This window comes from Thalassophryne amazonica, chromosome 13, assembly GCF_902500255.1.
Source record: "Thalassophryne amazonica chromosome 13, fThaAma1.1, whole genome shotgun sequence".
NCBI lineage: Eukaryota > Metazoa > Chordata > Actinopteri > Batrachoidiformes > Batrachoididae > Thalassophryne > Thalassophryne amazonica.
The window spans coordinates 56,603,728-56,629,683 of NC_047115.1; the positions used below are offsets into that span (position 1 = coordinate 56,603,728).

Sequence of the window (25,956 nt, forward strand, 5' to 3'; positions counted from 1 at the left end):
AGAATCACAACCGGCTTAACTAACTACTGGAAACCTACAGGGAGGGTCCAAACAATATAACCCCTCATGCCGCTTTTAACTCACGGGTTTATTGTTGAAATCTGTGTGATACCTCTGTTTCAGCTTGAAACAGAATAAGTCCAAATTTCAGGAGTGGAAAAATAAGCTTTCAGTTCATGCCTTAATTACGCATGTATTCAGAAGTGAAGGCTGCATATTGCCTACTAATTTGAAGATGCACTTAAAATATTATATTTTTTTAGGAAATGTTCTGTTGTAATGAGTCACATTCTTTTCCACTTCAGTGTCATTATGTGTCATAAAACACACATATATATACACACACGCAAACACACAAAGTATGAAAATACAAGCTTTTTTCAGTTCAACTCAAATTTTAACTTGTTTCACTTTCTGATTTGTGAGATTTTTGTAACAGAGGTGTTGACAACAAAGCCAACACAACATTAAAGTGATTGGAGAACCCAGAAATTAAACAAGGAAAAGGATGTCAAAATTGGTACACACCAAAGAATGAATAAAGTACAGGTGAAAACATTACAAGACACCAGTAAGAACTTTTCACACTCAAGAAGTATAAATGAGAACATTTAGTGGTAAAAATGGCCAGAATGCAGTCTCCAGACCAGTTTTTGCTTCCTGGTTGTTTTCTGAGCCACAGCTGCTGCCATTGCCCTCGTGTGTTTCCAGCATTGTATCTTGCCAGCCCCTGGCACCCTGTGTAGCATGGAACGACCTTCTTTGCAGAGGAGCAGTTCTTCTGGCAGCCTTTAACACGTCCACACAAGATTGTCATGTTCAATGGCACAGTCTGAGTTGGCTGTGTTGATAGAACTGGAGCTGGGACTGCATGTCCATCATCCAGACACCATTCAAATTCTATTCTATTCGATGTGTGCATTCTTCTCAAAGACAGTTACCAGAGCAGGGGCCTCATGTACAAAGCACACAAAAACCTGGCGTACGTCCATCTCCACGTCCACGTGCAAATGTATCAAAAGTGACATGAGCGTGGAAATGTGCGGTGTGTCATGCAAAAATCCAGGCTGGCGTATGTACGTTTCTACAGCTATTGTTCCACTGTGGACATGTAGAGGTGATGCTGGGAGCCGTTAACAGTATGAAACAAGAAGTCCTCAGAGTGAATGTGCACATCAGAGACACACTGATGATCAATTAACACACCCACGTGTTTGCAGTTATATGTGTAGATATAAAAGCATGTGCAAAGTGATGCGTAAAATGACAACAACAGTGCTGGCTTTAGCGCTGTTAGAGGACCTTGCACATGGTGCAATGTGACATGAGTGTGTACTCGGGGAACATGAGGATTTACTTGCAAATGACAACGGCTCATAAACCAATTTCGATTACCAAGGATGCTGTTACTGGAGTTGCCCACAGAACTGCGACTGGCCCAGAGGGCAATACGGCAAGGAGCCAGGGGTTGTTTGTGTGCACACAGGTGCTGATCATCCTGGCATCATGGGCATTCCAGCGTGAGCTGGATGATCGGTCAAGCGTGTGCCAGTCAACCTTGCGCCAATCATGCCAGCTGTGTCAAGACTCACTGTGTGGAACACAATCAATCATCCAAATCTCATCCGAGTACATTCCAACATTACAGCGTACTAAGAGCCGGTTTTCCAAATGTAATTGGAGCTATTAACTGCACACATTTTGCTATGAAGGTGCCATCACATGATAAGTTTGTATCTGTTAATGGGAAACATTTTCATTCCATCAGTGTTCAAATCATGTGTGGTTTTTTCACCTGTATGGTTCAAGGATGGGCACCAGCTTTTGCAATTTCACCAGCTCTGCTGCAGTTAACACAACTATCTTGTGCTTCTGTCGGCCTAAAGCAGTGGTTACAGCCTCTTTGTTCTTCAGGAGATGAGAGATCATGTCCAGTGTTGAATTCCACCTTGTGGTTACATCCTGTATGAGTGGCTCTGTTTCTGGTGTAGTTCTGCTGTATTGGCAGGGCTGTGTTTAAAGTGATCCACTATCTTGTGACATTTTGCCAAAGCATCAGTAAACCCACTGTCAGCAAGGCTAACAGCGATGGTTCTTTTTAGGATGTGAGCAATACAAGGCATGTGTTGGAATGGAAGGTGTCTTGCTGCAGCCATCATGGTTCGTGCACTGTCTGTTCCAGTTGTGGTGACCTTTTGTTGAATTGTCTCAGGCTTCTGCCACAGAAACAAACTGCTCAGCGCAGTTTTCTGCATAGTGTTGGGTGTTTGTCTTCTGCACAGTCACAGCAAAACGCATCTTGTGCATCAATGTGATTGGTGGACCATGAAATCAGACACTGACAAACGTTCCGTGTTGTCTGGATGCAAACTGTGATTGAATATGTTAATTTTTTTAACGTGTTATTTTTGTTCTAATTAATTAATTTGAATTAACATGTTAAAGTCCCACCCCTAGTTTTTATATGCCTTTATATAATACTTGGCATCTGCCTTGGCCTTGAGGTGATGTGACTTGATCTTGGCCTTGGCCTCGGGGGAGATGGACTCAACTAGAACACTGCCAAGAACCCAAATACATGAATGCCACTGCTGAGATAAGTTCAAACCTTTTACCACATACAGATAGACTTCAGATGGCTGAATCCAGGAAGTCAATGAAAGCCTGGATCCAGGCTTTTTCTTTAGCTCCAAGACAATTGCAAACCCAGACACTTTGATTACTCACTCAACTTCTCAAGTAATTCAATCAAAAAGGGTATCCATTGATTCCACAAAGATCACAGCATCGTCCACAATGTCAAGGTCAGGAAATCTTTCCTCATCAACAGAAGCATCTAAGTTGCTGTTTTCCACAACCCTACCCAACACCCAGTCCATGCAAGCATTGAATATTGAAGGACCCAGAACATAACCCTGATGAACACCAGTTTTCACTGAGAAAATGGCAAGAGTCTCCTCCTCCAGTCTGTGCAGCACAGTACCTGTGTACACTCCTTGGACCAAAAAAAAGAAAAAAAAGAAAATCTGAATCAAACATCAACCACCACTGTAAATAATGCTCATTGTTTGGGACCTAACAAAAAGCGCCTACCTTGGTTATTTATGGTTCTGATGAAAAGTGGTGCGCCCCCTGTGGTACAACGCCTACACTGCCAGCTGTTCCATTCACTATTTGTCTGCTCCAAATGAGAACACATTGAAATCTTCTTCAATAAGCATCCATAACCAAAAGACACCAAACCCTGCAGGAGCCGTGACTGAAAATCAGTCACTTCTAAAACTTGAAAAGCTGATTAAGTTTTTCAAGAGCCACCTTACCTCATTATTATTATTATTGTTGGTTTTTATTAAGTGCATAGAATTGTCCGCGTATCCATTCACTCGTCGAACGCACCGGGGTTGACTTTCCTCTGTGCAACTGTGAGAGGTGCAGCAAGACTTCAGGTGGGGAACAAGTTTTCCAAAGAGAACGCACAACTTTGCGTCCTCAGCGTCTGTTTCCAACAGCGTGAAGGCGGCGAACAGGAGGATGTGCAGCACGCCGCCACCCAACCAGCGGAGAAACCACAACAACAGCCGCTGCAACCCATCAGGAGCCACAGGAGAGGGACAGTGAGGTACAGATAATCCGGGTCTCGGGTCCCACTGGGTGAGCGCGCATGCCGCCTGGTTTTTATCATCCCGTGTTATTCCACCCCCCCCCCCCTTTTTTTCTGGAAAATAAATCCATATCTTATCCCTGCTGATTTGCTGCAGCAGCACCAACCCACAACTGTGCGCGCATCACAGTGAGGGTCCGGTTCAGGGGGAAACCCTTTTGCCTGGAATTAAGGGGAGGCTGGAAAAAGAAGGAGAAAAAAAAGGGGGGGGAGGTGGGGAGCGAAGAAAGGAGGAGGAGGAGGCCAGAAAGTGCTGCTGGTGCCAGACGCAGCGGCAGTAAGAGGCGCACGTACGTGCTTTGTCTTAGCGGCTGGCTGTGTGACGTGATATTGCAGCCTGTTCCCGGAGCTGTGCGCGCAGCGCGTGCGCTCCTCTCCCATGTAACTTATAACCGCTCAGCACCTCACATCCACCCACTACGGATGTTTTACCCTCTTCTTTTCCTTCTTTTTTTTCAGCAGCAAGAGAGAGAGACACACACACACACACACAGAGAGAGAGAGAGAGAGAGAGAGAGAAGGGAGGGAGGGAGCAAACGGCGCGCACACACAGACGCGGAGTGCGCCGAATTCATTGATGGCAACGCTGTAAAGAATCCCATCTCTTCGCCAACACTCCATGAAATTCTGTCTGCCCGTGTGCCGTGTGGTGTTGCGCTCCTTTTCTCCTTTTTCCTTTTTTGTTTTCCTTTTTGGATGGGGAATCAGCCCACAGGAGGAGTCAGAAGAAGTCGGGAGGATATGAGCGTGCAGATCGGAGAGTAACGCATCTTATTTTCATCCGCTGAACCATCTTGTTGCGCCGGACTTGTATTGTCGGGGAATGGAGAGTATCGATTCACAGGAGGGCTGCAGAATTTATTTATAAAGGATGCGGCCAAGTATGTCGGAAAAATAGCCATAGCTTCCGCAGTGTAAGGTAGGATTATTCGTATTTTTTAAATCAAATTCACACGATCATCATGGGTGTTCAGCTCATTGTCTGTGCGTCAAAGTTTCAGCCGTTCATTCGCCTCCAGAAGCGCAATTTTAAAGACATGAATACTGTGGCAGGAGGTAAAAATCACTTTAAAGTGCCATGCGTCGGACGCACACACGCCGCGTAGAATATTCACCCCTAAATTGCTGTTAGACGACTAAAGAAAACGATCCGTTACCTCCTCGCCGCGTCAACGCACATTTTCGCGTTTTGGTCGCGGATGTTTCCAGACGCGTAAAACCGTTGAGGTTTGTCGCGATTTAAAAGCTGATTTCTCTTAAATCCTTACGCAACGCGCTTTATCCTGATGTGGCGTGATGCGCGTATTTTTTTTTTATTTGTATATAATTATATATTTTTAAATCATCCACCTCGTGTGATCGACGTGCGCCTTGATATATTCTTTTTCCTCTATTTTTACGCGCAGGTTGTAGCTTCGAATCCGGACTTTTAGGGATTGCAAACCTCTACGTACGGGCGCGCACCAACACACCCGCTTGCACAGGAGGCGCACACGCGGCGCTCCACTGTGACACTGCTCACAGCTGCATTGCCTATAGGATTAAAGCAATCAGGACATCGCATTGCATCCCCACCACCACCACCACCACCTCTCTCTCACTCCCTTCCATCTCGCTTAGGCGTGCACACGCGCGCACTCACGCGCACAACGGTTCTTTATCACAAATTGCTTAGTCAAATATGTCAAGCCCTGGATTTCACTCGTGTGATGGAGCGCACAGAACACACACACACACACACACACACACACACATATAAATACGTGTGTGTGTGTGTGTGTTTCCCTACATACTATAGAACTGTCTTGAAGGAAACATATACCCCCCCAAAAAAAGGAGAGAAAGAAAATGTGCAATTGCTGCAAAACCTGTCGCCAGTTGCGCCATGACGCACGTGCTGAACTGATGTTTAAATAACCAAATGTGAATGTTTGTGCAGTGACGGTGCCATACCAAACCCGACCCATTTAATAATGGCTAAATGACTCACATTATTGCGTCCCCCCCCCCCCCCCCCCCCCACCAACTTTCAAAATAAATAAATATATAAAGACTAAAGCAGCCACAAGGTGGCAGTGTTTGAACAAAATATAATGATGGAGGCGGCTGGATGGGTTTGAGCTTTAAAGTGGTTTCTCCCCTCACCCCCTGCCACATTTTTTATTTTTTTCCTGATCTTAAAGATAAGAATCACCTCTCATGTGATTTTCCTGTGTGCTTTTGCTTTTTAACACTCCCCATTTGTAATTCTTCTCATTTCTCCCTGCAGGCCAAATGACATAGGATGAAGGCTGTTCGTAACCTGTTGATTTATATATTTTCCACCTATCTTCTGGTTATGTTTGGATTAACTGGTGCCCAAGATTATTGGTGTTCCACCCTGGTCAAGGGGGTCATTTATGGATCTTATTCAGTGACTGAAATGTTTCCTAAGAACTACACAAACTGTACATGGACGTTGGAGAACCCAGACCCAACCAAATACAGCATCTACCTGAAGCTATACAAGCGAGACTTGAGCTGCTCTGAATATTCCCTGCTCGCTTACCAGTTTGATCACTACTCGCATGAAAAGATCAACGAGTTGCTGAAGGCCAACGAGTCCATAGTGTATCTTTGCGATTCGAAAAATATTTATGTCTTTTTGCTGTACGACAAGAACTTCGTGCAGCTCCGGAGAGTTTTCTCGTACGATTATAACGGATTGACGCCGCAGAAGCTGGATGAGGAAGAGAAGTCCGTTGTGGAGTTCCTGGTGTTCAATAAGGCCAGCCCTAGCCAATTTGGGTGTCAAGTGCTTTGCATGTGGCTGGAGAGCTGCCTGAATTTAGAGAAAGGGACGGTGGAGACATGTGGGATTGTGTACACAAAATGCACCTGTCCTCAGCATTTAGGCGACGGAGAATCGGAGAGCGTGCTCATGCTGAACAACGTGGTGTTACCCTTAAATCCTCAAACGGAGGGCTGCTTGTCACCCCAGTTGCAAGCCGGGCAGATCTGCAATCTGAGTGCAGAAGTGAAACGGCCTCCTAAGGAAGGTGAGTATCCCGTCATCTTCCTCCTTGATGCTTAAATAGAGCTTCACAGTATGTACAGGTAGTAATCATGTCAAATGTGCACGTCAATCACTCCCTTCTATGCCCTTTTTCTTTTTTTGTTCCTTTTTTTTTGCATGTTTGAACTGTGATGGGCCATGAAACAAAGAGCACACATCGATTATACGGTAGCAATTCAGCTGCCGTCAGGGGAGTTGGCTTTAGTAAAAAGACCACACCGGCACCAACTGAACCACCAACGGGGTTCCTTTTTTTAATTTGTTTTTTGGACTGAGTACAAGATGCAGCGTCATTGCTGTGAATTTAAAATGGCTGTTTTGGTACACAACTCCACAGAGTCAAAATGGCTGCAAATCTTGTGTTGTTGTAACTTTTTCCTCCATGTTGACCCACAGAAAGACCAGCTGTAGGCTTTTTATTGTCGCTCATGTTGAACGATTGGGACAATGCATGCAGCAGTGTCACATTGCGTGATTGGCTCACATTGTTCACGCAGCCATTAAAGATACACTGAAATTAAACCAAGGCTTTTATGGCTATTGTTTTGTCTCCATGCTTTCGTGTATCAAATTATCTTCACATTTACGACAATCACCTCGTTTCCACATACCTCTGTGTACATATCCTTGATGAGGGTTTACCCATTAGTTTCTACAAAAGAAAGCCTCTGTGATGTCTGACGTTTGTGCAAAGCTCCTACTTCCTTTTTTTTTTTGTTTTGTTTTGTTTTGTTTTCTCTAACTGCCTGGATTTTTTTTCTAATATGTAAAAAACGAACTTTTGTAGTGAATTTCATAGTGCTCACATGCATTGTGTGGTAGGAAGCTAGCTTTGATAAGCTAGCAAGGTTTGGGAAGCTAACAAGTTAGCTCCAGTTTACTTGCTTGACTGTTAACTCAAAGTGTGCAGTTGTCTAAAAGTTAAAATAAATAAATAAAGGTTAAGACATATGAGTTATGTTTTGAAGCTATTTTATTAATTTGTTGCCATTTATTTTTCTCTCTATAGTGTTCCGTGTGCATATTCCACACAACTGGAGAGCAAAAAAATTTTACAAAATTATCTTTGCCTTAAATACTAGAGAGCGAATCACATATGTTTTGCATTTAGGGATATTATACAAATGGTATGTGGAAATCAGGCATAAAAATCCCTTCTTTATATGAAAATAGTGACACACGTCATCCTATGGAGCATGTAAGTTACTTAATTCAATCAAATTTGTGTTGGTGATCAGATTAGGGTTGCCAACTCTCTGAAAAATAAATAAGGGACACCTCACCGCCAGGGCCGACCGACCATTGCCTTCACCCTTCCCAGCGTCTGTGTGAAATGATTTTTAACCATTTGACTGTTGATTTGACCCTGAATTTAAGTAGATGCATACATGCATTTGTTCTGATATGAACACGTGGAAAACAAATTATTATTTAGCAATTTATTTTTAGTGCAAAATAAATTTTCACTCACAATTTCAATATGAGCATTCTGTCCTGCTTCAAAGCATAAAATTAAAAAAATTATTTAAAAATAAATCTCTCTGTAGTGCTATTGCTTAACTTAAAATTGTATAAATTAACAAAAAACAATTGAAAATTTGCATCATCCAAAACAATGTAACAGTGCAAAACAATGTAACAGTGCACATTTACACATTTAGTGTAATAAAAAGTGCAAAAAATAAAGTCTGAAAAGTAAACAATACTTACAATACTTATAGCTGTTGTCGCTCACCTTTTCCACCCAGCCATTTTCCTTTTCTCATTCTCCCCTGTATTTGTTTTCTTTTTTTTTTTTCTTTTTTTTAGGAGTAGTAATAACGACGTTACAGACATTGCTGTCCGTAGGCATATCTGCAGTGCCAGTGTTGGTGTCTGTATCGATATCAGCCATGCTGCTATGTTATTGTCGTTCAGCGACTGTCATCGGCTCATGACGTCGGTATCTTCTTGCGAGCTTCATGTCCCTCGACCAATGAGATAAGAGTGATTCTGTATTGTCAACTCGTGTCTGTCAGCTCATTGGTGAAAAGCAGGAGAGAGGCTGGGATCAAATTTACCGTAAGTTTCCATATAAAGCGCCGGTCATTTCCATTGACATTTTACAGACTTTTTGATTCTCACAGAAATACGGGACAAACTGCGTCCCGTTTCAGGTCAATACGGAACACACACTTTTATTTCCAAATAAGGGACGATTCCATTTTTCAAGGGACGGTTGGCAACCCTAGATCAGATAAGCCTTCCTTTTGTAGAATGTTATGTTTGGTTATTGCTCATTGGTACTAAAACAAACAAACAAACAAAGAAGAAAGCAAACTTGTGCATCAAGCACGCCCTGCTGGTTATTTGTACTATGGTGTTCATTTGGCTTCAAGTTGGTGTGATCACTTTGGTAGGACATATTCACCGAAGCATGTCTGTCTTCTGATACAGTATTTGGAAATAAAAAGAACGAGCGATTCAGTAATGTTTGTGGCTCTTAAAGGGTCTTGGTCAAACCTTATTAAATTCAAACTTTTCTGAGATACACCCAATTAGGATATCTGGTTCAAATTTCATGAAAATCTGATAAATGTTGGTTCATTGTTGGGAACTCAAGTACATTCCCACCTGGTCTCACAATCAACATGTTTGCTTTCACAGCAAGAACTTTTATTTAACTGATAGCCTAAGTCTACTTTTCACATGATCTGGATAAATCAAAGGTAAGCTGTTTTAGCAACAGCTAGCTACATTCCCTTTGTGGATATAGCTACCTCACTAGCTACAAAACTGGCTTGCCTTCAGGCGTCTATCTCAGACTTCATTACCTCAAATGGGGGGAAGATATAAATGCCAAAAATATAACTTCCAACAGCAGAGTTCCAAACTTAATTGAATGGAGCATTAAACCCTAATCGCCTGTTACATTTTCAGTCATAGATGCTTGTGCAGTAAATATGGACGATCGGAGAGGTGAGTTTTTTGCTATCTGTTGACAAACTTATTTTATAAGTGCTGTAATTTTGGTCTGAATCCGTATTCCCATACCACTTTTTTTAGTTCTATCCTCAAAAAAGCTTTTCAAGATGACCTACCACAGTCTGCAGGTACCTGTGATTGATTTCCAGATCATGTTCAGATGAGGACAAATAGGATTTATGCATTTATATATGATTGTATAATTAAAACTGTCATATCTATTACTTGTAGATCAAATTAATTATGTTCCAAATTGTATCAAACTGGGATAATACTTTATTCTTTAATTAGATATTATATATTTTCCACATGGAAGCCGTTAGTGACAAAAAAAAAAATAAAAAAAAAATGAAGCTTTCTTGTGAATATCTCTCATTTTAATTTTCCCCTTGTTGGGGAATACTGGTCTAAGTGTCTGAATTTGTTCATATGGAGGACACTGCTGGTTACAGTCAGTGGTGGGCACAGCTAACCAAAAAGTTAGCTTTGATATCCATTAATCCGATAACTGAAAAGTTATCTTTTATGACGCTAAATCTGTTAGTAGTTTGCTAACAAATTTATCTTTAGTACAGATAACCAATAACGTTTAGTATTTATTTGGATGCGGCCACATCAGATTATACTGGCGGCTTCTGATTAACCAGTTTCACTTTTCGCTGCTGAGTAAATTCAAGGATCACAAACACATAAGAACACATGAAAAATGAATGAATAAAAAAATAAAACCCTAAACACTGTCATCATCTTTCAAAAGCAGTAAAACACAGTATTAGAAGTCAGTTTATCTTGTATTAGATACACAAACTAAATGAGCTGCTGCTTTTTTCACACGCTTCAAACCCTGCGACTTAAACAACCAAAGTACATCCATTAATGCATTGATTGGCAGAATAAAAGACATATTAGTAAATTTAAATTCTTACCTGTTAGTTTTATTGGGGTTCATCTGAAGAACTAAAGTGTCTTTTTTTTTTAATCCAAAACAGTGTCTAAACAATGAAAAAAAAGTCCCTACACAGCTGCGCTGTGAGATCTCCTTTCCCCCCACTGAGTCTTGGCAATTAAATTATCCCGTCAGCCACAAAGAAATAGAATAAAATAATGTTCAAATTAGTCCGTTGTGTTTGTGTCGAGTGGACGGTAACAGTGCAGTGTCCAAAGTGAACCTGAAATACACGACCCTCAATGCTCCCTGCATCGACTGGCCCATGGAAATAGGGACCTGGAATGGACGTCACGTGACTAGCGGCGTGCTGCACGGCAGCCATTACTAAGGGTGGACAGAGCGCCTTGAGCCAGTTAAGGCACCTGTTAAACAGAAGCAGCCAGTGCTTCACCATCAACTGCACCAACTACAAAAACAAATTCTCGAATACTAAAATGAAGTGTACAAGAGCCTTAATATTGATATACTGAGACTATAACTCAATGCCATAAGTTCTTTCCATTAAGCTGTGTTCACATGCATACAGATACGGAAACAAAAATGTTTAAATATATTTATGTATATATACTTGCAGTGTTGTTTAATATGATATGTACATGGTGGTTACAGGCGGCATTTAAATTTTAATAGTGTGGTTGGAGGGGATGCAGGTGGTACTTTTTACCATGACTGAGGGTCAAAAGTCATAAATTTTGAATGGCTTTATATCTACTTGTAATAACATGTTAGTAAAAATCATATATATGTTGTCATTAAAAGACCAGCAATAATATTACAGTGGAAAAAGCAGCAAGGTAAATGAGCACAATGGCAAGGCATACTTCAGATTTCTATTTTAATACATAAGGATTGTTTATCCAGGAATGTATGGGTTCATTAGAGCTTTTAATCAGCTTGAATACAACCTACAAGGCTTCATTTATAAAAATCCATCGAGAATTATGATGACAGGAAAAAAAAACATCACAGTAAATAAACAGAATGGCATATTTCCCCCCACATTTCCACACTTTACATAAAACATTTTTTTCTACCCAGGCATGTATGGGTCTTATTAGAAAGAGCAATTAAAGGGCTTTAAAACAAGTCTACTTTTATTAAAATCTGTTAACAAATAGCGACAATAGAGAAAAAAGCACCACGGTTTGTCATAATTTCCCCAGTTTTCTGCATTTTACATAAACGTTTTTTTTTCACACACACATGCATAGGTTCATTGGACAGAGCTTTCAAAGGGCTTTAAAACAAGCCTGTGCTTATTAAAATCCGTTAAGAAATAGTGACGCTAGTGCAAAAAAAGAGGTCAGTTTATTATTGATGATCTCCACCCTTAGTAATGGCGCCTTCCTGTCCTGAGCGACACTAATAGATTGAGGCGCGCACGTCCATTCCAGATCTGTATTTCCATGGACTGGACTATGACGTCTTGCGCTTAATGATGACATCATCAACAAGTGACAAGCAGCGAGTCTGCCACAAACACACGACAGATGGACTAAAATGTGTTATGTGTCAACACGGGTTGAGGAGCGAACCTGCGTCTGACGGAACCCAGCGCTAAAATAACCAGAAAGCGGTTCCAATAACAAAAACAATTTATTGTGTCACCCACTGGTGCTAAACAAAGTGTAGAAACTAAACCAGCATCATTCTGGTGGAGTGAAGGCTGGCACGCTCTCCAGCGCCCAAAAGGATCGAAGCCCGGCGCTTCTGGACTCACTGTTACCACCAAACACCCCCCAGGTGGACACGACAAACCGACTCTCTGCGAAGGATAGAAGAGGTGAGGTAAGACAGCAGTTACAACTAATATCCTTCAAAAGGCACACACCATCAGCAACACATTCAGGTCTGTATTTTAAGCTTTATGCAAATGAGCAGCTTCTCACAACAGGTGGAGGATCACTTGTCCGCACGCCACAGCAGTGAGAAGCCAGCTGCACAATTCTCATCACAATTCAAATCTACTGCGTAACAAAATACCAAGTTACTATCAACAAGTAGTCAAACAATCAATCACCTCTGATGTGTGCTGACAGCATGTGTCCCTCACCCCTCCTGCTTCACAGGCTCGATGTGTCAAACCCAGGCGCGGTCCTCAGCGTCTCACAAACGAATATCACAAGTTCGAGTTCCCGGCAATTCTGCCTGAATCACACATGGCTTAAATGCAGAACGCCATCTAATTATCTGCTTCAGCTGAAAGTCTTTAAGGTTGCATGTGAGCACCATCCACAGGTGCTGCACATGATGTTGATGAGGGTGAAGGACTCTTCGGTCAGCACCTTTTCCACAGACAAATCAGTTTTCATGCCACCTGGAGAGCAAAGAAAAGAACACCAAAATATCCAGCCACACCCCCCCAACACACAACAAAATGTTTGATTTTAGGGTTTTTGACCGTTAAACTTTGCTCACTTTACCAGCAAAAAAAAAAAAAATGTTATTGGACTGAAAGTTATAGGAACTAAATTTATTGGAAGATAATTTGTGCAATGATGGTTTTAATACTTATCTGAAAAGCTAATCCACTAGCAAAAACGTTAGCTTTGATAATTATCTGTTATTGGATAGCTGAACTGTGCCCACCACTGCTTAAAGTTCACAACAATTTAAAAGAAATGGCAGCATCTTTATGCTTGTGCATACTTAATAAGCCACATCCACTTCCAAAATGTCCAGTCAAATTATGGGTCACGTGAAATCCCCATCAGAACCTCATTTAATTTCAGCATACGTGACATCAGTTGCATGGAGACAACCATTTCAGTTTTACTTTAAATCTTGTGAATACATTTGTTTATTTGCTAACAAAGATATTGCAACATTAACATGAAATACTTTTACTAGAACATTCAATTTTACTGTTAGAGTGCTACTTTAGCCGTGTTGCCGTAGAGCAATGCAACGTGTTTGGCATCTTGGAATTTGGAATTAAGAAAGCGTTGATACCAGCAACTACTTATAACAGTATGTGCACATTTACAGCAATTCACACACAGGAATAAACATGCACCGGTGCACGTGCAGGCAGATAGTGAATGGCTCCGATAGGGTCGTAATGATTTTTGTTCATTAGTGTCAGCAGGTAGCAGAGGGGGAGCCTTGTATTTAACACAGTTTTGTCGCTTTTTTGGAATTACAAAGGGTGGCCCTTCTTGACACGTAGCTGCTTGCAGTTTAACAGATAGCAGTGGAAAAACCCAGAGGAATACGCTGCATGCTTCAGAGGTGAAGCACATTTACCGGGAGACATAAAGGAGGGACATTCATCACTGCGAACCGAACAACAAAATAATGAGTCAACCTTTAGATTTGCTGGAAAATAATGATAGCTTGAATGTTACAAAGCTATCTCCCTCGTGGCACTTTCCAAAATAACAGTTGCAATAACAGCACCCTGGAGACCACGTGGTGGGGGCTTCTAATCTGAAAGTGCAGGTGAATCGATTGCAGTGGTTCAGCAGTTTGGACAACTCATGCTTGCTGCAGCTGCTAGATACATGGCAGTCTTAGACATACCTTTGTAACACCACGTGATTAAAAAAATCCTTCTGCATTTAACCCCTTAACGCCTACTGTCGCATATATGCTACAATATTTGACTCAAATATGCAACATACCAAATTGACCAGTATGCCTGTTGTCGCATGTTTGCAACATACCAGTATTATTATTATTATAACATTATAACATAAATTATTACCAAAATACCAAAATTACTATTTATTTTTTGTGCAAAAGTGAAATTAATAATCTCAACATTATTTACCATCTACTTAAAGGCAAAAACACACTCAAAACATTTTTTTATATACAGCTATATAAATTCAGGCATTAAGGGGTTAATTTCAATTTCATTTTAATTTATAACGTGCCAAATCACAACATAAGTCACCCTAAGCCACTTCACAAACTCATAGGCAACATGGGTAAGGAAAAAGTCCCTTGAGTGTTTTTTGAGGAAGAAACCTCAAGCAGACCAGACTCAGAAGGGTGACCAAATGCTTAGGCCATACAAACAATAGCAAACATTGAATAAACAAAATACAACAAAAAATAGTCAAACATGCAAAAGAAGAACAGAAAAAAGACAGGTTATAGTCTTTCAGCAGTTGTCACCCAAAAATCTTACCAGATGGTAAAGATCTTTCAAATGCAAGATCAGTCAAGCTGCATCCTTAGATAAGGGTACGCCACTCCACTGCAACCATCTATGAAAAAGTCTGCATCACAAACAGAGAAAGAGAGAGCAGAATGTCAGTCAACAGGAACTAACAACTCTCAGAACACTATTTCTCAACAGTAAAGTAACAGCATAGCAGACAGGATACTAATGTGATTATCAGCAGCCAGCCTTTGCTTCATTAACAGTGAATGGAGACCAAAATTGGGGTAATATGGTCAAACCTTCTTCTCTTAATCAGAACTCCAGCAGCAGCATTTTGAACCAATTGGATACCTCAGATGCTGGACTGTGGTAAAACAGAATATAGGACGTTACAGTAATCCAATCTAGAAGAGACAAAGCCATGAATCGATGTTTTTGTGTCATCTATAGACAGGATAGGTTGACTCTTTGCAGCATTACAGAGGTGATAGAAAGCCGTCTTTGTGATTTCTGTAATGTACAGGTCAAAGGACAGCGTAGGATCAAAGGTCACTCCAACATTTTTCACTTTATTACTGTGATAAATAACACAGTAACAGTAACCTTAAGTCCAAGGTTAAGGGCCTCTTCACACATAGTACGAATGTGGTCGAATTGCGCATGAAGCAGGAATTGTATACAATATGTGTAAAATTGTAGCTGCTTCCAACACCTTGTACACCTGTTGCTACAACTATTTGCGCACACCAGCAGCTGAAAGACAGAGTATGCGCTGTGAGAGCCCATTGAACTCTCTCGTGGCAGGTGTCGGCCAAATTCCAGGTGACACACACGAACATCTAACACCGCTTGTTTGGCACTTAGAAAATGTGTGACCATTTGCACAATTAACATGACAACAGTCAGCAGACAATCACTGTCGAGCTGGATGTGAAATTTATCTAAGTGCTCCCATGACTGTGGAGTTGCCAAGTGTACATGTGGCGTGCCAGAGTGTCGGCTTCCCTCACAACACATGTGCGTGTGTTTCACGCGCTCCCACCCCCGTGCCCCTCTCCCCCCAACACATGTGCACATGTGGTTCGTGCACTCCCCGCAGGCGAGGTACCTCTCATCTGATCACAGAGTGACATCTTGGTCTTTGCACTGGCAGGACAGGGAGCATGGCTGGCTGCCAACAGCTGTTGAGACATCTCTGGTTCTGGACATCACAGCTGCAGCACATGTCCCATGTTTTGACGGACACGCACGTGTGTGTGCTTGCTGTCATCATGTGGAAATACATAAAAACATATATCACTTTTGCAACGGGCTGGAGAAATGGACTGTCAGTTCATGTGGACGCGCAGCAGGTGATGTGAATGTCACGTCTGTCTGACAGGACATGCGTGTTGGACCGTGAGGGCTGTGAGCAGCACGCCATGGGACAAGCCAGCAGTGCAACAAATACACCACTTTCAGTTATGTATCAGCAGAAATACGCCGCAACAAACGCCGTTTGGTCAGTTATCAGTGTTTTTTCTCTTTTTTTTTTTATGTTTTTCTGCTTGTTGATTTTAGCCATTTCACGCTCCTGTTATAAGACAGTGATTGTGGCACAGTGGTAAAGTTTCTGTCTGGTAATCAAAGCTTACAAGTTTGACTCCCATGAGTGGCATTTATTTTTTAATTAACCAGGGTTATTTAACCACAGGGTTCTGTATTATGTCCCCTTTTATGTATTTATATCAACCCAGTGATATTCACAAATTATACAGCTGGTTTTTATTTTATTTTATTTTCCTCCACATCAGCGGTGTGATGTGGTGCACCACCGTGAGTCACCCTGATTTGTACTATGTGCAAATGAAGGGGCCCTAACATTAGCTGGTCAAATTGATGCTTGTCTCTCACAGCACCAATGACCATCATCTCAATCCTGTCAGAAAATGTAGCTGCTAGACATCCAGTTTTCCACTGAATCCAGACAGTCCTCTAAAGTATGTGGGTGAGATTATGTGCAGTTATTGGCCACAGTGGATGAGTAACTCCATTTCCTCTCTCAAGTTGGATTTTACACTCGCCTGCCTCTTTAAAACATGAAGTGGGATGAAGAGGAATGTTGGAGTCACACATCACCCTGCAGACATGCAGGTGTACGAACAGTATAATAACTACACCTCAGCAATGTATTTCGCCACATATCTTCACCATTTTATGTTCAAATCTCCAACCATCAACTTTTATTTGCACATGAAATTACATTGGTTCTTAGGCACTACGACACCTAAATTAAGACAACACTAGCAAATGCAGAAAACACTGCAAATTACAAAGAAAAAAACACCTGAATAAATTAAACACCAGGTAGTTTCTTCAAAAGACATTTCACATAATGAAAAAAGGTTTGCAAACATAGAGAACATAAATGTAATTGACATCATATGCAACAATTTAATTTGAAAGCATATCTGCTAGAAATTCAGAAAACACAGACAAACAAGAAATGCTTTGCAAACCTCCATAACACAAAGGAAGTACAAAACAACACAAACTGAATTTTATGCCCTGGGAGACTTAATTGACTTCCAGTATTCAGTGCATTGCAAATACAAAAATAAAATGTATAAATCACTGAAAGAACAAGGTCGTGGATACAAGTGGTGGAAGTGAGGTTCCTCCATCTGGTGTCTGGGCTTACACTCAAGGACAGGGTGAGAAGCTTGAATATCCAGGAGGGACTCAAAGAGGAGCTAGCTGAGGTGGTTTGGGCATCTGGTGAGTATGCTCCGTGGTCATCTTCCTCTAGAGGTCTTCAAGGCATATCGACCTGGAAGGAGGTCCAACCCAGGACACCCTGAAGGGATTATATGTCCCAGCTGGCTTGGAGGACACCTCAGAATCCACCAGGAAGAGTAAAGGTGCCTTGACACTTGCATGCATTTTGGCTTTGCACTCTCGCGCACTTCGTTGTGACAATCCCGCCTGCTGTGTTCCCAGCTGGATGCTGCGTATATAAAATAATTATTTTGTAGCGGATTAGTCATTTTCTCTCAAACTTTGGCTGGTGAAAACACCTCTAACTGATTCCGGAATCACAGAGGACTGTTTCAGCTGGAGCTTTTTGTCTCTCTCTCTCTCTCTCTCTCTCTCTCTCTCTCTCTCTCTCTCTCTCTCTCTCTCTCTCTCTCCTGCGGTTCATGATGTGGAGAAGACATTTGGAACAGTCTAAAAAGTTAATTATTTGTCATATTTATATCGTAATATCTTGGTAAAACAGTTGCGTGTTCATTGCTTTTTGAGCAGCTGTAAAAGTATGTTTATGATAGATTTAACATCTTGTTATAATCGTTCAGATGAGCTGCGCTGTGATGTGGTGCGCTGATGCAATCACATGCAGTGTTTTTAATTGTTTGCACAATGTTCATGTGAAGTTCACGTAAGCAATGTGTGACAGACATTTTGAACATTTCAGAATATTCTTTGTGCACTTGCATGAAGCTGCGTATACTTTACAATGGTGTACAATGACTTTGAGATGAGTTTACTCTCCTGCACGGCAGAGTGCGTGCAAGTGAGCAGATCAAATTTGTCCAAAGTGTCAAGGCGTCTTTAGAAGACTTGGCCAAGGATAGAGAAGTGTGGGATGATCTGCCTCTTCTGCTGCCACCATTATCTGGATAAGCGATAGAAAATGAATGAATGAACCAACTTAAGGTGCCCTGAATCACCCTGTAAATTTTCATCCCCCAAATTAACACCTGCATCATATCAGATCTGCTCGTTAGTCTGCATCTAAAAAGGAGTGATCGCACCTTGGAGAGCTGTTGCACCAAGTGGACTGACATGAATCATGGCTCCAACACGAGAGATGTCAATTGAAACAAAGGAGAGGATTATATCAAACTCTTAAAAGAGAGTAAATCATCACGCAATGTTGCAAAAGATGTTGGTTGTTCACAGTCAGCTGTGTCTAAACTCTGGACCAAATACAAACAACATGGGAAGGTTGTTAAAGGCAAACATACTGGTAGACCAAGGAAGACATCAAAGCGTCAAGACAGAAAACTTAAAGCAATATGTCTCAAAAATCGAAAATGTACAACAAAACAAATGAGGAACGAATGGGAGGAAACTGGAGTCAACGTCTGTGACCGAACTGTAAGAAACCGCCTAAAGGAAATGGGATTTACATACAGAAAAGCTAAACAAAAGGCATCATTAACACCTAAACAGAAAAAAACAAGTTTACAATGGGCTAAGGAAAAGCAATTGTGGACTGTGGATGACTGGATGAAAGTCATATTCAGTGATGAATCTCGAATCTGCATTGGGCAAGGTGATGATGCTGGAACTTTTGTTTGGTGCCTTTCCAATGAGATTTATAAAGATGACTGCCTGAAGAGAACATGTAAATTTCCACAGTCATTGATGATATGGGGCTGCATGTCAGGTAAAGGCACTGGGGAGATGGCTGTCATTACATCATCAATAAATGCACAAGTTTATGTTGATATTTTGGACAATTGAAAGGATGTTTGGGGATGATGAAATCATTTTTCAAGATGATAATGCATCTTGCCATAGAGAAAAAACTGCAAAAACATTCCTTGCAAAAAGACACATAGGGTCAATGTCATGGCATAGGGTCAATGTCAATGAGCAGATCTGATTTGATACAGGTGTTAATTTGGGGGATGAAAATTTACAGGGTGATTCCATAATTTTTTCCTCAGAATTGAGTGAGTCCATATTTTTTTCCTCTGCTTGGTCTAAAAAAGTAACCGTTACTGACTGCCACAATCTTTTTTCTTGATTTCTTATAGTGTTTCTTAAAGCCAGAAAGTTGCCATTTGAAATGACTTTAGTTTTGTGTCATGTCTGTGATCTGCTTTTTTCTACAAAATTAAACAACTGAATGAACATCCTCTGAGGCCGGTGATTCCATAATTTTTGCAGGGGTTGTATAAAATCATTATTTTGTAGTGGATTAATCATTTTCTCTTCGAGTTGGCTCTTGAAAACACCTCTAATCGCTTCCAGAATCACAGAGGACCACTCCAGCAGCAGCTTTTTTCACATGCATGCTGAACGAGGTGGAGAAAGCATTTGGAACCCTCTAAAAAGGTAATTACTTGTCATGTTTATATTGTAATGGCTTGGTAAAACAGTTGCATGTTCTTTCCTTCTTATGAGCAACTGCAAAAGTATGTTTATGATAGATTTAATATCTCGTTATAACTGCTTAGACGAGGTGCGCTCTGATGCGGTGCGCTGATGCAGTCACTCGCACTCACGCAGTGTTTTTGAATTGTTGGCATAATGTTCACGTGAAGTTCGTGTAATTAATGCGTGATAGAGATTTTAAACATTTCAAAATTTTCTTCGCGCACTTGCACGAAGCTGCGTAGTGTTTACAATGGTTTACAATGAGTTTGAGACGAGTTTACTCTCCTGCACAGCAGAGTGCATGCAAGTGCACGGATCAGGGGGCCTTTACTCAGCTCTGTCACATAGAGATAAAGAGTGAAGCCCTGTGATGCACAGTCGGTCACTTAAAGTCCTGCGTACAGAAACCACTGTTTGTGTTGTGAGTACTTAAGTTGTGTCGTTACTACTTCCATTGTGCTGTGAAGTTTTGCAAAGCATTTGTGCTTGAGCTGCAGAAACCTATCAAATTAAACTGTTGCATTCACTCCAGGTTATATTTGTGTGTGGGCTTTGGTGTGTATGTTTTGTGTTCGCAAGCTGTTTTTTTTTTTTTTTTTTTTCAATTTGCACAGCTGCCAGTTGTTGAAATTTTTTAGCTTTAAATTTTTGTTGGTTTGTTGTTTTTATCCTGCTTTTGCTGGTGCTGTCTTAATCTAAAGATGTTGTGGCCCCAATCAGCCACCATAAAAAATTGTTTGCCTCCACCCCCCCCCCACCAACAACCTAACATTTTCCATCTGTCTGTCAGCATGTCAATAGCAGCTTTACAGCACAGCCTTACTCATTTATATATTTATTTTGCAGAACATTTTCCTGCAAGCTTCTATTTATAGGGCAGTCCATGCGCGGTTTGAATAAATCCGTTTTCATTTGGAGATCACCGCCGGGTTTTAAAAGAGTGCTGTGTGTTCCGCGGGACGGCCGCAACAGAGTGGGTGTTCCTGATGACGAATAAAAGCATTACAAACACTCAACAAGGGCTGTGTTTGATAAAAACCGCTCGGCTTTGATCTTCCTGGGTTCCTGGTAGAAGGTGGCCCCAGTGCACATCAAAAGAAAAGCGAGGATGGAGGTTGTGTACTCCAGCCGCGCCACTGGAGCGCCAGGCCAAGCGGAACTTTCTAAAGGTTAAAGCTTTTAAATATTTAAGATTATTATGGAGACAGAAGGCGTTTCTTGATGGTGGCATTTTGGGGGGGGGGGTGCAAAATGACACCCAAAATAGTCCTGATGGATGACTGATTTATGCCATTTCATTTTTATCACATGGTCTCCAATCTCGCCAATAAAAGTAGTGGAATGTGGCGGCACACTTGTGGCGGCACATGCAGAGATCTGCTTTAGTACTGGCTGATTACTTTCTATTATTACTGTTTGTTATTGAGTACTTGTGAGCTTCCTCTCACATCCCACACAAATGTAAGCGGAGTGATGACTGAGCTGTGACTGTGTTCGATTTGGGATCTCCTGCTGACCAATCAAGGGTGACACCACTCTGGCAAAGGCTCCAGCCAACTGTGAAACAACACAACACAATACAGAAAGAACTTTCACATTTTTGAGTGACTAGTTATTAGTCACATCCAGCACTGTGTAAAAATGTTAATGGAATAGCAATCAGCATAATAACAACTTTGTATGAATAGCACTTTAGCAACAGTTAGTGCTTTTGAAGATCAATCAAATCATTTTTAAAAACCAAATACAAAAAAATTTAAATGGCATGACTCCAGATATGTCATTAAAAATGACATATCTGGAGGTAAAAGTTGATTCTTTTTCTCAGTCTGTTTAATGGTTCCATATTTTCCATCATCGTGACCTTTAATTTCAGGTTTGTACAGACCTGAATTTTATAAATTGCAAAGAAAAATGGAGAAGAACCAGGAGGTTAAGGAAATATCAACTCAAAAAGCAAAGAAGTGCTGCAGGATAAATCAAATCATTTTTCAAACGCTCAAGCATCACTCACTTCTTACCATCATTTACTCAGCACTCTTAATGGGGCAACAACCAAAAATAGATGTTTTGTAAAATTTCTCACAAGCAACCAAATGAACAAATAAAAACCTGCACTTGGCCAAGATATTTAATTTTTTCTTCTTGTTTTTTCTTGTCAAAATTTAACAATAATGACATTTTTCTCAGAGTTGCCAGATTTCCACATTTTGAGTGCAACATCAATATCAGACATTGTAAGGTTGACTAATGATGGGCTGTTTTAAAGTACATGATGGTTTGTATTAGTATATGGGCTGAAAGCTTACAGATACAGGCAAAGTTCAAGTGAGACATAACCCCAATTAAAAGGACCAGAAGAATAATATTAACAAAAGAAGAGTTTTGTAAATGTTGTCATGAATATTAAATGACTGCACAGACAGCCTCAGTCTACATTGTTGCTTACTTTCTTGTCATTTTTGCAGCTGAAATACCATTACGAATTTTTTTACAGTTAAGCCCCGGTCACACAGTACGAACGAAGGACAACGAAGCCCAAACGAAAAAAGAAGAAGGAGCGTAACAGCGCATCTGATTTGGAGGAAAATTAAATAGCGCGGGACATCATTATTGACCGTGCGTAAGGGTTCCTGATAATTTGCACGCGATACGTGCTATTAATCGTAACAGGTTGCAACAGTTCCTGAGGGCTCCTGACGCCTCTGCAACCAAATCATCACATGACCAAGAATGTATATACTTCGTGGCATTCGTGACTTGTCATTATGTGTAAACACGCCATTAGACAGTGGATGTTTTCTGAATAACTGTGTCACCATAAAGGACAGGTAAAAGTATTTGTCTAGTGACAACCTAATCTCACACCAATATCACGATGGTGTCACGATAAGTGATGTCAGTCTATTAGTTCATTAAATTATTTTGTGATGGTTTCATGAAATTTGGGGTTACGTGGTTAGGGTTAAAAATCGCAACTGAAACTTGACCGTGTCACAAAAATGTGATGAATTTCATGACGGTGTAAGAAGAAACAAAAAAGAGAGATCAGCCTGCTACTGATTGCACATGTGGATTTGCACAGATAAATGGAGCATAAATGAGGCTTAATGTTTTTTATCATATACAGTGGTCCCTCGTTTATCGCGAGAGTTACATTCTAAAAATAACCCACAATAGGCAAAATCCGTGAAGTAGTCAGCGTTAGTTTTTACAATTATTATAGACATTTTAAGGCTGTAAAACCCCTCACTACACACTTTATACACTTTTATCAAACAGACATTAACATTTTCTCACTTTTCTCTCCTGTGTAAACACTCTCAAAGTTCAAACCTTAATAGAAAAATAAGTCCAGTATTACAGAATGAAACCAAAGATCAAAACCTGTTTTCAGGCCTAAACATTTTTTGATAAATAAAAATAGAATGTTTTCCTATAAATAATTATGATGGCTTTTAGAACGAACGAATTTAATTTTAACGATCAACCTGCGAGGTTGGACACATAAGAAATTATTAATAGTGACTCACCAGTATTTCACAGTTCCTCTTACCGTGTCTCTACACTCTGGCGCCGCTCCGCTGTCACGTCTTTTTCCACTGAGTGACACCTTGGTGCAGGTGTCTTTTTCCGAGTGAACACAGTTATGGGTAGTTGTTGGCGCTTTTTTGTCTTCTGGGCAAGAAGATTATAAACAGACATGCAGAACACAATACATGTGCTCTCACTTCGCTCACTGCCTCCGGTGTTACCATTGCGGGGTACGGATGCGGGACCCGCAAAGAATCCAAGTCATTAAAAAGATACAAACCTCTCTCAGTGGCCATGGAGCTCTGCGGCTGCAGTTACCGAGACCATGCAGCACTGTGGATTTTTCCGCAAGAAGTCGCGCTTACCGAGCCTGCAGACTCAGTAAGCGCATCGGAGGCAGTGAGAGCAATCGTGGTGCTGCAACCGGCCCACCTGCTAAGGACGCAGAACACAATGCGCTGTTAAAAGAAAAAGAAGCATGAAAATTGCACAAAAAAAAAATCTGTGAAACTGCGAGTCCGCGAAAGGTGAACCGTGTTATGATGAGGGACCACTGTATTTTTCAATTTATTTTAATTTGCATAAATCACAATGAAGTTGCCTCAAGGCGCTTCACACAAGTACACAGACAACAGTAGTAAGGAAAAACTCCCCCTAATGATTTGAGGAAGAAACCTCAAGCAGACCAGACTCAAAGGGTTGACCCTGTGCTAGGGCCGTGCTACCAACACAATAGACAATACAGGAAATTATACAGGAAATTTTGGGAGTACATGCTGGTGGCCAGGACGGAGGCCTGCAAAGGAAAACACCCACTCCCATCTCTGGATGGAGCCACACCTTAAACAGAGAGAAAAAAAAAACAGAATCAGGGGGCAGAAAGACAACAAACAGTATAATTTATCAGCATTTAGCAACAAGAAAAAGAGAAGAAATACTAAGGTCATCGCTGGGCACAAGCCCTAAGCTTCACTAAAAGACCCAGACATTAGATAAAGTTGAGGCTGTGGCCCACTCTCTTTACTAATAAAATGAATTTAAAAGTGAAGAAAGCATGGTACCATACTATGCCAGTATGCTAGCCATAAAAAAGGGAAAACAAGTGCTTCTTAAGTCTGGACTTGAAAGTCTTTACAGAATCTCACTGTTTTATTGATGCAGGGAGATCATTCCACAAAGCAGGTGCACAATAAGAGAAAGCTTTGTGACCCACAGACTTTTTATTCACCCTCAGGACACAAAGTAGTCCTGCAGCCTGAGAACACAGAGCCCGAGGGGTACATAGGGTTTAAGTAGGTCAGCTAAGTAGAGAGAGGCTATAGTCCATGAATAATTTTATAGGTTAGTAACAGAACCTCAAAATCTGATCTCACAGGAACAGGAAGCCAGTGAAGAGACGCTAAAATGGGTGTAATGTGGTCAAACTTTCTGCTTCCTGTCAAACGTCTGGCAGCAGCATTTTGAACCAATTGGAGACCCCAAATGCTGGACTGCGGTAAACCAGAAAATAGAACATTGCAGTAGTCCAATCTAGAAGAAACAAACACATAAATCAGGGTCTCAGCATCACCCATAGATAGGATGGGACGAATCTTTGCTATATTTCCCAGGTGGAAGAAAGCAGTCCTCGTAATATCTCTAATGTGGAGGTCAAAGGACAATGTAGGATCAAAAACTACCCCAAGGCTCCTCACTTTGTCCATATGATGTATGACACACAAGCCTAGGCTAAGCGTTACCTAGTCAAATTGATGCCAGTGTCTCACTGGCCCAAGAACCATCATTTCAGTCTTGTCAGGGTTTAAAAGTAGGAAATTGCTAGACATTCAGCTTTTCACTGATGCAAGGCAGTCCTAAGGGTTTTCTGTGGATGAGATTACCAGCAGGTATTGGCATGTATACCTGAGTATCATCATCATAGCAATGAAAGGTAATCCCAAAACACCACAATATGTGCCCAAGGGGTGCTATATAAAGGGAGAAAAGCAAGGGGGCTAAGACAGACCCCTGTGGAACCCCAAATTTCATGTCACTAAGGTTAGAGGTAGTGTTATTGTACAAAACACAGTGAGAATGACTGGACAGGTATGATGTCAGCCATGCAAGGGCACTCCCAGTAATCCTAAAATGATTCTCCAGCCTATTGAGTAGAATATGATGATCCATGGTATCAAACGCAACACTAAGATCTAACAGTACCAGAACCGTAGTGGTGTCCGAATCCATTGCAAGCAGAAGATCATTCACCACTTTAGTGAGAGCTGTGTCGCAGGAATGATATTTTTTAAAAGCAGACTGCTGTGGCTCAGAAAAATTATTCTCAGTAAGGTGGTCCACAAGCTGCTGTGAAACCACCTTTTCCAGAATTTTAGTGCAGAATGGTAGGTTTGATATCGGCCTATAGTTTTCAGTACAGTAGGGTCAAGATTAGATTTCTTACGTAATGGTTTAATCACTGCAGATTTGAAACATTTCGGAACAGATCCAGAGGCAAATGAGAGATTAATCATTTCCAGCACAGTCGGCCCAAGAGT

General features: G+C 41.1%; 1 protein-coding gene across 12 annotated transcripts in view; it reads left to right on the forward strand.

Annotated features, from left to right (window-relative positions):
* The first annotated feature begins 4,331 nt into the window (after positions 1–4,331).
* adgrb3 (adhesion G protein-coupled receptor B3) overlaps positions 4,332–25,956 on the forward strand; it is a 463,324-nt gene continuing 441,699 nt past the window's right edge. For all 12 annotated transcript variants that reach the window (XM_034184737.1, XM_034184736.1, XM_034184743.1 and 9 more), the window contains exons 1-2: positions 4,332–4,580; positions 5,931–6,699. In XM_034184737.1, coding sequence (XP_034040628.1) covers positions 5,946–6,699 — 754 coding nt within the window. In that variant the 5' untranslated portion in view covers positions 4,332–4,580; positions 5,931–5,945. The remainder of the gene's footprint in view (positions 4,581–5,930; positions 6,700–25,956) is intronic.